We start from the raw sequence: 16,374 nt of genomic DNA, 5'->3' as shown, positions 1-16,374 counted from the left end.
AACTTAAGGAGGCAGGCCTAGGGTAAGGGACATAACTCTTAAAATCAGTGATATGCTTGTGTCATATTCAATTTTATCAAAGCCTATCAAGCTTTCATTTGAAACAAAATGAAATCAATCCAAGTTACTTTGAAGTTTACTTGAGATTGATATAAAATGCTTAATTCAAGCGTTCTAATGATTTGTCTCTCACCCTAGGTCTACCCTCTTAAGTTTACGACCACTTTCTTCTGAATAACCGAGTAAAACTCCTTCGGTGATATCGTAGTATAACATTTTCAAATCAGACGTGAATCTCTCATCAAAGAGATATTCGATTATTTATGATTTGACTAAGACTCTCTTCTTCCGCTTTTTTTTTCGAATTTTAAATCTTTCAAAAGGTTTTTGTTGCTACCAATTGTTTGTTGTTGTTTTTTTTTAATTCGGAGGAAACTACCTTTTTGTTAAGAAAGAAATATCGTTACTAGTTAAAGATGTGTAACGTTAAGAAAAAGAAAGCGGAATTACTATGTTTTTTTTTCAAGAATATTTTTTTTCATGATTGAAAAAATAATTGTAAGTATTGGTGTAGTAGAGATTCAATTCAATGATTCACGTGTTTTTAAAATGTGAAAATGAAAACCAATTATCAATGCATAATAAGAAACAAGCATTGATTTTATTCACTTCCGGGTTATGTAAGCTAGTCTCGCACGAACTTTTATCTACTGCATTTCAGATAATGTGCTAAATCAAATGATAAGTTAATATCTTTGCTATTACTCTATTCCTTCAAAACCATCCGTTTGTTCACTCCTCATTTTTGCGATCGTTCAAACTGTTTGCTTGTTTCAAAGGGTATTTATAGGAAACACGATACAATCCTCGGTGTTTCGTTAAAATCTTGTGCGGGGAATTTTTTGGAGGTGTAAATAAACAGCCATTTCGAAATAGAAATTCGAATAAAAGGTGAAAGCCGATCTTCACCCGTGAGTGAATTGGAACGAAAAATGTGTTTACATAACAGCATAAAAAGTTAAATTACAGGGAAAACAACTATCCCAAAACAACACAAAACATCTCAGACTTCACAGACAAGAGTTATTACCAGAAATTTGTCTTTTCCTGTTGATGAATACATGCATATATCAGAGTCATACTAAGAAAGCAAGACAGTAGGAAGAATGTGTGACAGGAAGCACATTACAAAAGAGAATGTCATAAAATAATAATCAAAGCAATTAAATTTAAGTTTTTATTAACAACAATTAATTATGCATGTAACAAAATTGAGCACATATCAATGAGACGATAAAATTTGAATGAGAAGAACATTATTGCACGAAAACACCATTATGATTGTGCTTCACTTCTAACAGACATGGATAAATATTTCTCGATTTTTTAGCCTTTAATTAGGTTGTAAGGGAACAATTCAGAAATTAAAACTCCTCGTAAACAACGTAGCGCCATCACAGAGTACTGAATCGGTCAATTGTTTCACTAAAAACAAGCCTTTTCTTGAGTCGTTTTAACGATGATTTGTAAGTGTGTGTGAGTGTGTTTGTATAATTCTAGGTGATCAAAATGCTATATTAACAAGTTAACAAGTCATATCTTTTAAAGCGTAATTTTGTTTCGATGAAGATCCGAAAAGATGAACAAGGCTAAAAAAACAAGAAAAATATATTTTGTTCAAGTACAGCATTAATACATGTAGGACTATTATTCTAAGTGTTTTATGCACCAAAAACGTATCTAAAATAGTTCAGAGAATTCAAGCATGATCAAAACAAAAAGCTGCATTATGGTAGTACAGTATGTGGCCATAGGCAAGCAACTCATATAAGATATTTGATTGAAATTAGAACACTGAGATCGTATAAGAATTGAACCTGAATAAAATATATATAAAAATGTGACAGTAACAGCTAATTCGATAATATATTGCATAGACAGTGTGAAAACAAAGTAAGAAATATATGCGTATGTAATTAGAACCACCAAGTAGCCGTTTCCTTTGTTATGCGAATTCGTTTTACAGTGAAACCTGTCTAAACCGAACCCCGAATAGCATGAACATCTGTCTAAACCAGCAGTCATCGTAAGGGTAGAATTAGTCGTGAGTAATGACGTAACAACACTTTGATATATTATGATATCATAATTTACGAATAATTTTACACGTTCGATTTTTTGTGAATATAAAAGTATTTTTGTATACTTTTGAGCCTTGATAAACTGAACACCTGACTAAACAGAACAATTATAATATTCAAAAGTGGTTTGGTTGAGACAGGTTTCTTGTTAAAAGTATCTTTGTATGCTTTTGAGCCTTGGTAAACTGAACACCTGTCTAAACAGAACAATTATAATATTCAAAAGTGGTTTGGTTTAGACAGGTTTCTTGTTATTTTTTATTTAATTTGCACCAATGATTCAGATATATTAGAGTACGTAAGTTAAAGACATTAACTCGGGCTTATCGCTGATATTCTAGTATAAAATATATACGTTTACAAAAATATTTTCTTTTTTTTTTCAAACTTGTTACACAAAACTGCGAGTAAACTCCACTACTAGTATATGAATTGTAAAATAGTTCAAGTTTGATGAAAGTTATTTTGTAAAACATTTTAAGCACTAATTTGGGAAGTTATTAAAATGCATATACATGTAATTAAAACAGATAAATGTTTGCATCAATCATTGTGGCTCCAAGAAATTAGTATGAACTTTTTTTAAATTTCGTCGTTAACTTCCATACACGTATTAAAAATAGCAACTGTTTGTGAAATATATGTATATACATATATATACAAAATACATAAATACGCGTGATTATATGATTTGTTGGATAAATGAAGATAGAAAGAATATAAAATTATAAAATATGATTATGCTATAATGTATTACTCCTTTGATAAATATACAAAACGCAACTACAGCACTGCTAAAATGAACACAAACAAAGATTAGCCCTACTCTCTTGCACCATAATTCGTAAATCAAAAACAACATAAGCACTAAGTTGTGTCAGAAGAAAACAAATATATTGTGCTTTAGCACTTACATTAGAACAATGATTCTCGAAATCTCAAATCTACAAAATATCTCTTCTCCGTATATAATTCACACCAAACTGTCCAAATATAATGAAACATATTAAAATACACTGAAAACTTCTCTAAACCAGCCACTTTTTGGAGTTTCAATGTATCTTGATCTTGAGAAACCGAACAATTATCTAAACCAAACGAGGTTCGGTTTAGACAGGTTTCATTGTAGATCTACTGACAAAAAACAACCTGATTAATATGCTCTTAAAAGTCTTCTGGAGTTGGCTGATCTTGATAGCCGTTATAGACCTATAAGGAACCTTTCGACTTCGTATTACCCTGATGCGGCTCATTTCCCTCAACAGCTACGACCAATATTTGGTCGGCTCGGGAATCTCTTCCAGCAACATAATAAATAGCATGACAATCTCAATCAGAAATCGCTAGATTTAAACATATCTGTAAGTAGTCTCTCAATTGGAATCCGTCCGATTGTTTTCCGGAAAAAGAGATCGGCTATAGTGGCAGAGGATACTGTCTTTAGTGTTGGAATAGACAACAGTAACTTCCCAAACCTGAATGGTTGTGACGGGTATGTTGTCTGTATGTATTTGCTAAGTGTTAATTGGGCTTGGTCCTGTAATCCTGCCACTGTGTGGAAATCCCTTATTACTTTTGGTTCTGATGAACTCGTTTCTGGAAATGCTGCAAGTAAAACGAGTTATGTAAATTACTATACTAAAGGAAAATACGTATTGTTTAAAAGTTATTATTTCGGGAAATATTATTAAAAAAAATGATATTTGATGAAGGATTTTTTGCATTATTTTTACTCATTAATTGCTTAAATATTTCAAGACTCTTTGCATTCATATAACTTTCACGATCGCGCTCCTAAAGCCTACCTGTTTTAAACAGAACAATTCCTTTTAGACATGCGTATTCTGTTGGGTCGACCTGAAGACTTTTGAGTTTGCCAAGTATTTCCTGGAAAGCTCGAATCTCTGTCATAATGGCGACGACTTTTTCTGATGTACTGTCCTCCGCAGTGATACCTACATTTAAACACAAAAATATCAACATTATTATACGTGTCTTTTAACATGTATTTTTTTACCTAAAAGAACAATACACAATATTTTAATCATCACGAATGATTTTCTAACAGATAAAATTTAAGTTATGCATCACTTGTTTTTATTTCCATTTCTTTAATCATTTTATTGTAAAACAGATACTAGCATAACGTACCAGCGCTAGCAAGAATGGTTGCAGGTTCCAGAGGCAGTTGAAATTGTGCAGCTCCTAAAACAAACAGTTCCCGCCAACCTTCTTCTAGTAATAAGACTTGATCACGGTATGGTAATCCAACAAAGGCCGGTACACTCTTCGTCCATTTAACACTCATGAAAAGTAACCTGGCAGCAACCTCACATATTGCATCAGGACTAGTCATTGGATACATTGGCATTAACTCATGGGGGTACTGGAAACACAATAAATGATAGAATTAAAATAAATGAATGATGTTACAAAAAGTGTTTGATTGTCACATTGTAGTCTTCATGACATTGAATTTCCGAATGATACTGGTATGGCAAAAACAATATACGCAATCCGGGTGACAAAGACTAGATTACGTTGGGTATAGTTACCGTCCATAACGATACGTGCATTAAATTTGATTAAGAGTATTAAGGAAAGAAGAAACAAGTGAAAGTTGCCAAGTTAGAAAGATATGCATGGTTGTTATTTTCATCTCAAATCATTGGTCTAAATAAAATTTAATTAATTAATGTTTCAACGTATACCATCCCTTTATAGCTATTTTTCTTTCTACAGAGTATATAGTGTGAAGAACCACAGATAGGCCATGATTATAGAGAAGAAATCAGTTTTAGCAATTACTAGTACTTCGATTTAACTTCTATATATGTAAAGCTATATTGCAATTTATCGAAATAAACTTTTCATTACAAAATAGTACGTTTTAATCATATTCACCTTTGGTGTTGGTTGACAGATGGATCCGGGAGTAACAGGTGATGGGGGTTCAGAGGGGGAATAAGCGACAATGTGTTCTGGGATAGGTTCTATACCGAGACATCCGGGTAAATAGGGAGGTCTGTACGCCGAATGCATCATCATTGCATTGTATTCGCTTGACTCTTTTAGATACATTGCGACTTGTCTTCTGATTGTAGAGTTACGAGGTCCTCGCTCATGTTGAACAGCTGAAATAAATGACATGACATTTTTAATATGAACATTTTTCTTCCACGCTTTTTAAGAACAAAATTTTAATTCATTAACCGAAATTCTTAAATTTTTGTGGAGGCTTTACACAATCATACAAATATATATTTGATTTAAAGTGCGTTATTCGATTCAATCTTCTTTCCATTTAGTCATTTATTTACATATCCAAAAACCTACCATCTTTGTTCATTCCAGCATCAAGACATTTCTTTAAACGACATGCACGACATTGATTTCTGTGTGTTTTATCAACCGGACATGCTCCTTGGCCCCTTGATTTACACACATATTGTCTATTTCTTCTAATAGACCTCTGCAAAAATAAAAAAAAAATACTTAATGTGTATTTCAAAATTTATACAGTTTCTCATACGTTGAAAGTACGATTTTAAAATAATTTACTTTCTACTGAAAATTCGTTGCCATAGCAACTATGTTATGAATGACCAAGAATAACCGTAACGGTGCAGTACGCTATCTAAAAACTAAGATAACCAAATATTCTCTTTTAACTTAAAAGGACGTAGGATTAGTGTTTCAATACTATAAGATTATTGCTGACGCGATATTTTGCAATATCGATTGTATTTGAAACTGTTTTGAGGTTATTTAGCTTTAATGAGTAACAAATTGGTCCAATGTTGACTGAGATATAAAAATTAAGCCTTTGATGGGACCCCAAGTTATGATTTGGATATAATAAATAAGTAAAGGCATTTTATTAGATAATAAATGAAGAGTTTGAAATCTCCTTTAAACCCTCGGAATGATGATCCCTAGGTTGACTTTTATTTTGACGCCTTGTAAAGGGTGCATCTCAAAAGGAATGATAAATGACACTTTTGTATACCCTGAGATTAATATTCACGACGGAAAATTAATAAATGTGTGAGATAAATTTTCGAATAATCCTTATAAATTGGTCTGGACCTTTGATACCATGAGAAATGAAAGTATAATGCTTTTCTGCGTTAGATTTAGAAACGATTTACCTTTTAGTCACCTCTTTTAATGACTAAAAGACATATTGCCCAGAAAGAATCAATATATGATACATAACGTAACAAATTACACTGGCTTCATATGCAAATTTAGCAGGAAATAACAACATCTTTTCACTAAAATTCCCTTTAAAACAGAAGTCAACAACGCACAAGACTGTATGTATCTTAGGTCAACCAAATATTTGAATTTGTTACTTTAAACTCTTGACAAACATAGACATCTACTTTGATTCTAGTGGGGAATAGTAACAAGGTAACAGAACTCACCTTAAAGAATCCAGCGCACCTGTAAAAGATTAAAGTCACGTTAAATCAGCAAGTCAACTAATATGATATATCCAACAACCAATGAATGTGACAAACACGCGACCATATGATAACAAAGTCAGCTTTAAAGAAAAGTTTGTCGTGTACACTATCTACAGAAGTATAGAATTATCTGGTGTAAACTTCAGCAGCAGAAAATGTAAAGTTAATGTAATATAAAGGCGGTAGAAACTGTAAAGGGAATGGTTTATAAAGAAATATAAAAAACGAGCAATAAACACAGTAAACAGAAATATGTTTAAACATCTTATGCCTAAATATACAACTCTTCTAGAGTTTAAAGAACGATTCGTATATAAAGTTTACCCCACTAATCTCTTTATAGAAATAATTTACATGTATATATCTAAACATTGTTTTTTTCATATCGTATAGATTAAGAAAACCTTTCTTTACACTGAATCCTATATTTATTACTAAACTTACCCATCACAAGCATATATGCCGTAATGTTTGCCCGAGGAGTGATCTTGGCACACTTTACAAGGCACGTCTGTCAGAATGCGACCTAAAAAGGTAACGAAAATTTTAACAAATTGATACAGTTCTTGACACGCTAAACATTACATATAAAGTGTTGATAATTTAAACTATTCTTCCTGGCAATACACTTTAGTTAGCATTTAATCATTGCTCAAATCAAAGCAATTTATAAATATTTCACAGCTTTATTGTCAATATGACAAACAGAACTTTTTTCTTGATTTGTTGCTATTTGAACTCGGTTTTGCTAGCACTGTTTGTCACTAAAGAAGAAAACACCAAGTGGAAAATTGGATATCAATTAATTTCTAAACGGGATCACGGTGTCAGATTTTTTACTAGTCATCGATGTTTGAGCGCGGGAGCTCTTATCCTAAAATATGGTTCTAATATTACGCAGCTGTTTTCTAGAAGAGGTCTAAACCCAAGCGAATATTAATGTATATCCAATAGATTTATTATTTAATTTAAATTTCAAGCATTTAATCTTCGTCAATATAATTATGCGCGTATTCCTATAAATTATGTAAACATCCCTTAATGGTGTGATAACTCCACTAATATATCTCTTTTCAGGTCATAAGTTAATCCTCGTCAAACACACACAGTGACTGTACATACATTATCTTTTCTGTTTTAGAAGACGAATCCGGAGTTTAAAGAAAGTACCTTAGAAAGTTAGAAATTCGAAGTGAATTTGTAAGTTATTGCAGTGTTTAACAATGTTTTGTTTCCTTTGACGTGTGTTTTCAAAGAGAAGAAGATACATTTTAAAATGATCGGTACTTGAGGAAACTACCGGTGACACTTCACCGTGTGTATAAAAGATATCGGTACAACCTCAGCCTTTAAATTCAGCTTTGACAATAAATTCAGAAGACATTAAAATTTTCTTCTATAGACTAGTTTAACGCGAGGTTTATCATAAAATAATTATGTTAAGAGAAATAAAAATAATCCTTATACTAATAAAAACAAATAAAGCGTAGTAAGGCATTAACTTTTAAATCACTAAAATTCTAATGTGGCTTAAAATTTAAAAAAAAATCAATTCTTGACCAGAGTAAGCAAAGTGCTGCCACTTTTCAGAAAAAAAACCACATTGATTTATACAATATTTACATAATTTTTATAAATGAGAAACCCACAGGAGTAAAATAATTCGGTAGTAACTAACTGAGGAATGAAGCTCTTCATTAAAACAAAGTCATTTATTCAGTGTCATTTATGACAAATGGCGATGAAACTATAACAATGTAATTGTTATATATTAAACAATCACTTTCAATATTTTTATAGAATCACCAATGATGGTAAAGAGTCAATTACAACTCTTGCGAGCAGGTGCGAGTATTATTTTATCTTTTAAGGAATTTATTTCATTTCAAATTCCTGAATTAGACACATGTTTTTTGTGTGTTATCCAATGTATTCACAATTGTCACGTAAAGTAAAACAATTTGTTAAAAGTCGACAATTTGATTAAGGGAGAACGTGTCAAATCCGCAAATTGGTCATTTATATTGGCATAAATTTTTAGTGTATTAAGATAGTGCTTTCATAAGGGATCTTAAGGTTGACTCCTCAATGTTCAGTAGATTCAAAGCCGCTTAGTGAGCGCACGATTGCACTGAAATATATTAAAACCGTTTTCTGAATAATGGATTTATTTCAATCCCTAGTCAAAAAGGCAAAATTAGTTAAAAGCCGCTGATCCTCTTTGCATGTCTACAAAAATATTTATTTTAAAACTTGACAATAGAAAGAAAAAATTACAAAATGAATAAATATTAGTTTTTCCCCTAATAACGAATGTTTTGAACTATTCTAAAAAGTGCAATAATTCTGTGCTTTCAGACAGTCTAAAAGATAACATCAGAGTTCAGAGTTTTGCAAATATTCAGCATGATTAGACATTTTTGGTTTCATAATATCAAAGCAGGTCACGTCTAGTAAAACTAATTAATATGATACTGGTACTCTCAAATACAAGAATCGCAGTTTTAGAAATTTAAATTTCTTTATGTAATATCCAAAGTCAAAAAGAGTCACCATTAAAACTGCTAAGTGACAATCTTTATTTCTGTGCACTTGTTGAGTACCTACATCTAATAAAAATTCACAGATTTCAAAAGGTCATAGAGTCTCAGCTTTGATGTTGCAAAATATGTAAATTTTGCACCATTATTCGATTTTAAACACCTTGTTTTCACAAAAACAGAATTTTGAGAAAGTGCTTGGTAAATCCTCTTGTTTTGACTGCATGGCTGAGAAGAAGCAGCCCTTTTCACGTCAGCAAATAACTAGCTCGCGTGCAAAGATAATTAAGAACAATTTGTTATTTCAATTATCTTGTTAATTTCCTTTCGACTTCCTCCAATTTCTTTTGTAGTTCGAGTGACTTTCCGGAGTCGATGTCTCCGTATATGTCTCCGAATTCTATTATCCAATTTTATGACGAGATAAACACTTTCCAGATGAAAGGAATCCCTTTATGTTAAAAAGTTAAGTTTGCATGTTTTGTTAAATGGTTCTGGCAAACTTTGCTTTTTCGTACTAGATGGACGTGCCTCTAGATAGAAAAAGATGTTAAGTGGTTAATAATTAGATAAGGATTTCTTCTTTAAATAAAGATCTATTGACAAGTATTGGTCATATATTTGCTTAGGAAGATGTTTTAATTATACAACTCACTAACAAGGAAAGCAGGTATTAATAATGCAAAAATAAACCTTACACAGTTGTCTCGTTCGTCTGAATATAGCTGAAATATTGCTGCTCGGACGTTAAACCCCAACAAACAAACAAACAAACAAACAGTTGTCTCGTAACATTTTCAATTAAGCTTATTGCTAATTTAGTATTATATTATTTCCTTGCCTTTCTTTTAAAATTATTTATGTACTTTTTAATACTTTATTCATATTTTTGCAACATTGCATACGGTATTATGATGAAGGAGATTTTAAATGATTAATACCGTAATGTTTTTTAAAGACTTTTATGAAACTTTATAACATATTTTAGTGTCGTTTCTCCCTGATACAAATTAATCACTATATTACGTTTCCATGCTTTGAGCATTGTTTGCTGTTTAATTGATGTTTTGAATACGACATCATCATTATTTTAGATATTTTTACTGTCGGTTTCTCCTCTAAATAATTACAATTTTACAATAAATTATTAATCACACAAGATTGAAAAAGGAAAATATAGTAAATAATAATAATGGAATGAAATAAAAATAAACGAATATTATATTGCATGTCACCAGTAAAAGCATGTGTCATGCATATCATTTAGCATAATGTGAAATTCAAGAAAGTAAAAGTTAAAATTAATGTTCATTTTATAATTCACAGATTATATCATACCCTTTCAGTCAGTTGAAGGTATCATTATTTTTGCCATACGAGTGAAAAGTTAGACTAATAAAACACCTTTTGGAATCTAAAACATTTAAGACACCGGTTAATATGGGGGAAATACAACTTAAGTAAAATATACCATAATATACACACTATATCATTGTTTCAATTCCACATATTTGTATAGACAGAAATGATAATTCATGTATTAAAAAAATGAAGATTTTTTTTATGGGACTAATACATTTCTTTAATGTAAAGTGTAATACACATTTAAGAGAAATCTAACATTAAATTCTAATTAAATTGCTGTACTGTTACATCATTTTTTTTTAATTGTAATCATGATTCCATAATTGCAGATTATCATTAGATACTCAACTGGAACATTGTTTTATCACCAAGGATAACAATCCATCTTACTCTTTATGATGGAAAAAGTGAATATATTTATTTTGATATATTTTTATTGATTTAAATATGCACCGTCAAAATGGAACTATGATAACATAATCTAACACTCACTAAGTGTATTCTAAACTTAAAAATCTTACAATGAACCCCATCAAATAACTATCTTTTAACTCTTCAAATTATGTTTAAATTTCTACTTTACTTACTAGAAGTTCCAGCTGGCTTATTCATTCTTGCTTCCAGATAGTCGTCTAACTTAAAACAGTCCAACCAAAAACACTGGTTTGGCCACTCAGTAGAATCCCATAGAAAGTAAATTTAAATGTCCAGAGTCCTCAGACTAACCTTATAAAAATGACCAATGTATTGTTATTGACACTTTTTAAAAATATTATTTGATTGACTACCCGTCTTATTATTCTCTTCTAAATACCCGAGTCAAATTGACGAGCGATTGGTCGTTTTCCAACAAAGGTGTTACGTGTTAGAAGCTTTGTAACGAGTCGTTTTAAGGACAGGTGAAATTTTATTTGTATTTGATTTGTCAATAGTTTACATTATAGTAGCTGATCTACCCGCCTGTTACCTTAACTAAATATTGATAAGGCGAAGATCAATTGTAGACATTTGTGGTAAAATAGTCTTTTCAGTTTCATCATTTCGTTTAGGTATTAGTTAGGTTTTATAATGATTAAAGCGATTTTTTCATATAAAAAATACAAAAAAGTTACGATATACTGTATAATGAAAATACATCAAAGAAACGAATTCGATTTTTAGCCAAATAATTTATAATTTTTTGTGCTCTGATAAATAATAAAACTACCGAATCTTTAATTCACGTTTTTTGTGCCTTTCTACATTAATGATTTAAACATTTTGGTAATTTCAATGGATGCACTTCCCACAAATGAATGTTGCCAACAGTATATCGACATTTAAAAAATTTAGATATTGTAAAAATGAACCAGCGGTCCATTTATCTATACAAAATAAAAATAAAAAATTAAAACATTGCCTTTTTAATGATAAATAAGTGAGGCATAAAAGAGACAAAAAGTGAAATAGATTAGTTCTGATAAAATGAAATCGGTGATTTTTTTTTCTTTTGTTGGCTGTATGATTTTTTTATTTCTTATTATGCTTTCTCGTGATTTGTACTTTTGGTAAAGGAGATTTCTTTGGATTTATATTACAGGATTACGGACCTAACCGTTTGAATTAAAAACAAATATGTAAGATTGGCAAAATTAAAAAAAAAGATTAATTTTTTAGCATTGTTGTTTGATACAGTGATCATAATGAATTAAATTTTAATTGAAAGCAATTTTCGTTTTCCGTGATTTGTTCTTAAAAATTATATTACATAATCATGGACCTAACTTTTTTTTTAAAAAACTTCGTGAAAACTTTAAAAAAGTAAAATTCTTTAATCATCATTTGATACAATGATTCATTGTATTTTGTTTCATATGTTAGAAACAAATAGTTAGCTAATGGAAGATATAGGATTTATTGAGCGTTCACAGATACCTATTTAAGAGTTGTGAAGATACAACAACTTGGATACTTTCTTTTCTTAAAAATATGTTAGAGATGGGATAAAAAAGACTACACGGTAGCGTCTTATTGTAATTTTACATCGCTGAAGTATATCAATTATACCTTGATAAATATATTTGCACTGTAATAAGATAAGCTCTCGGCTTATATACAATGAACATAACAGCAAGAAGAACATCACTCTGGCTAGACTCAATAATAACATCATTTAATACCACTCAGTCGACTTAACCCAAAGACTACTAGCAACTAATTGGCAAATGTTCTTATGAGTTATGTTGTTTCAACTTTAAATTAGTTATTATAACCTAAATTCTTTTGTTATGTTGTCTTTTTGTAGCTCTGACGTACCCCTTCAACAGGTGTGAGAAAAAAAAAGATAAGACGAATTCAAAGGATGGCTCAGACAAAACTTCACTGTAAACTGAAGTGTATTACTCTGTGCCTGATCTAAGATCTTCAAATAACTAGGACTATATCTTTTTTTTGTAATTGGTCTGTTTGTAGTTTAGTTACTTGTTAAAATGCTTTAGGTAAAATTGTAAATCATATATGCATAATTATTACCATTGTTGATAGACTTTGGCATATTTATGCATTTCCATTACCGTTATGATAAACACAGACATTTTGCGTCTCTTTTTTTTCACGTTTTTTTTTCACCAATATACATTTGCGTAGTTCGTGATCGTGCCTCCAATCGTATTTTGACTTTCAAAAAAAAAAAAAAAATTGCGACAGTTTAATTTCGCACCTTTACAGGTCATGCTACAAAAAATAGTAAAAATACAGCTACTGTGGAAATTTAACAGTTTTATGCATACATTTTCCTGTTTTAACGAAATTTTCATCGTTTTAAATATTAATTTTAAAATATATATGTTATTGTTTGGTAAATTTATAATTAGTTTTATATATTGTTTGGTAAAACACAAAACACAAAACGAACAAAACAGAACACTGAGTAAACAATACAGATTGGCATTGTCTAACCGTCAGCGCTTGGCAAGAAATTCATAGCTCTCATTTGTAGAACCAAAATGAAGAAACAGTACATATCGACCTAACATGGTAAAACATCTTTTCATTGCAAACAGTGTAACTACGGAAATTTGAATTATTGTATAGTGCTTTTTCACTTATAATTTTGAGATTAAGAAATTAAATACCAACAGTGTACATAAGAAGATCTATTCATCCATTGACAATATTTCTCGACGTAATGAAGGATAATAATGCAAGTTATGAGAATGTCCATAATTAATTATATAATTGTTGTTATGATCTCATTGTCAAGAAACTTTGAATACTGTTACTTTTCCAAAAAACCTGTTTCTTCATAATTTACAATTTTCAAAAAATCCTATTTCCAATTATTGCTTGACGAACCCTGTTATAAGTCAACCGATAGTCATTTAAGTTAAAAGTATTGCAGATAAATTACAGTGAAAACAAGCTTCTGAAAACCCATCGCCATTTTGATTATTTAAAAAAGATTTTACTACCAGTATTTTTAAACAAAGTTATTATGCCAAAGTCCGATATGTATTGAAAATGTATCCATAATTAATATCGAATATTAATAAAAAAAATAAATTAACTGCTGATTTATTCTTACTGTCTTGATCCAGCTTAACCGCTACATAACCCAGAGCTATTAAAACTAAAGCCAAACCCTTTTGAGTGGTGAACAAAATAAATTTCAGGCAGTTTTTGACCAGAAGTGAACATATCATAATCCAATCAATAAGCAGCAAATAACAATATATTTTTAAAACAAGAAAATATTTTATCCACTTAAATAACCGCACTGCACAAGCAATTGTTAATATTTATGATATAATGTAGCATTACAGAGCAACAAGGCTATTCTTTTATCTTATTTAAGCACTATAACACCAGCAAATGCATCTGGTTAAGATATGGTTGGTAAAAAAAGAAGTATTACCCGGAATAAGTAATAATCGATCGTTCTAACAGTAATTTTACCCCATTTAATAAAGTATCAGTTTCTATCGTACTTGTAGAAGGAATGATATCTGAGTAGAATAAGAAGTTATGCATTAAGCCAGAAGTTATTGTTTATAGACGTCGTTTCTTATCCTAATTCTAATGTTATTAAATAATTCAAAACCATAGTTAAGATTAACGTTCTTAGTTTTGATCCAATTTACTTACTTAACAGTATGGTCATTGATCAGGCAAGTGGGTAATTATTATTATTATTATTATCATTATTATTATTATTATTATTATTATATATATATATATATATATATATATATATATATATTGGGGGGGTATTTTTCAATTTCTTTCCATTTTTGAATGTTTTTTTTATTGTTTGTTATTTTACCAAATGAATGCCATTGGGGAATTGAATAAAATTTAAGCCATATCTAATATATTGTTTTCATTTAAGAATTGGCAATAATAAAAATGTTGTCTATTGAAAAATAACATAAATTTTCCATCTGCATATTGTTTATTGCGCGAATTTATGTATTTTTCAATAGACAAAATTTTTATAATTGCCAATTCTTATAAATTAATTTTAAAACATATTTTTATCTTTAAACAAAAGAAAAGTACCTCTAAATTTTACTGAATAGGGGCGTGTCAATATTTTTTTATCCATTGAGATATAACAAAATTATTTTAACCAATCAGATTATAGTATTTATATCAAATTAATTCATTATTTTATGCCTAATGTGTGGTTTGTTCTTTTGCTGTTGCTGGTTGTGTTTTTCAACATATTTTTTCTTGTTGAAAGAGTAATCAAGGGAACCAAGGTTATAGCGGTAATCAGAAGAATGTAATCCAGGGACAAAGACCAAACATGGAAAACAGACATACACAACAAAGTACATAAAGTAACTAAAATCATACATACAAAGTAACAAAAGCAAATGAGCAACTCGGACTCCACTAAAAACTGGGAGCATGGACCTGGTGCACCGGTAGGGTAAGCGTCCTCTGTTTTTCAAGAAACACCCGCCGAAAACCCTTTTACTCATATGTGTTCTATCAAACTTAACTTGTATGAACAATTCCATAAACATACCAATGGTTCAATTATATTAAGTTTTTCATTATTTTTAAACTAACACTCTAGGTGGGATAGTGTTATCTATGTATTGATTATTAAGTACACTTCGTATAAAAGGTTACTTTACAGATATATACCCCGGTTTTTATAATTTATGTATAAACTACTATATATATTTTAATAAAGTTTCAATAGGAATGTGTTTTTTTCCGTTGCTCATTTCATTTGTTAGTCAATAAAGTATCTCTCATAAAAGTTTGTGCAAAAATCTTTAGTTTTCTTGCAGATGTTTTTGTAACTGATGTCAATAATTTATTTTCACACGAATTATTTGGACATCAACCCTGGTCAGACCTTGTCAAAATAACAGCATATCAGAGACAGATATAAGAAAAACAAAAGTCACCTGCCTTATTAGGTTAGGATCGAGCCAGGGGCTATTACCATGTTATGATTAGCTAATTCCAATTTAATCCTAATTCTAGTGATAATAATCACATCAAATTGACACGACCATGAGCTTGTCAATTTCCTATATCAATAGGTCGCTTTATTCAAATTGTTTTGTATTCTAAATTATCTTTGGTTCGTATCCAGCTCTTTGATATACAATTAATTTCTCGTTAGCTTCAATATTTAAAATCCATTTATCTATATTTGATCTACAGTGTCATACACTTGGGAAAATGTTTCTCAGTATGATTGTAACTGGTCTTGATAATAAATGATCTGATCTTTTTATTGTCTCCATTTAAAGATCTAATTTATCTAGCTTCTTACTCGATTAAAAAGGTCAATGTTGATATTAAGTAAAGCCCAAACTAACTTTATTTTTCTCGTTGCAGGTGAGTACAAAATAT

General features: G+C 30.2%; 1 protein-coding gene across 1 annotated transcript; it reads right to left on the bottom strand.

The window, feature by feature from the left end:
• Positions 1-1,223: 1,223 nt before the first annotated feature.
• Positions 1,224-11,298, bottom strand: LOC148614040 (nuclear receptor subfamily 2 group E member 1-like). The gene is made up of 8 exons (XM_088587825.1): positions 11,106-11,298; positions 7,058-7,139; positions 6,572-6,590; positions 5,478-5,613; positions 5,046-5,275; positions 4,293-4,527; positions 3,947-4,096; positions 1,224-3,746 (listed from the first exon to the last, which is right to left on the bottom strand). The coding sequence occupies exons 1-8, from the start codon at positions 11,128-11,130 to the stop codon at positions 3,475-3,477; spliced, it is 1,149 nt and encodes a 382-aa protein (XP_088443951.1). The 5' UTR covers positions 11,131-11,298; the 3' UTR covers positions 1,224-3,474.
• Between the last annotated feature and the right edge of the window lie 5,076 nt (positions 11,299-16,374).

This window comes from Perna viridis, chromosome 6 (assembly GCF_037379345.1).
Source record: "Perna viridis isolate PV_CMFRI_1.1 ecotype Kerala chromosome 6, ASM3737934v1, whole genome shotgun sequence".
Classification (NCBI taxonomy): Eukaryota; Metazoa; Mollusca; class Bivalvia; order Mytilida; family Mytilidae; genus Perna; species Perna viridis.
Note: the sequence above shows the minus strand (reverse complement) of the source record. Positions and strands in the feature narration are given on the sequence as shown.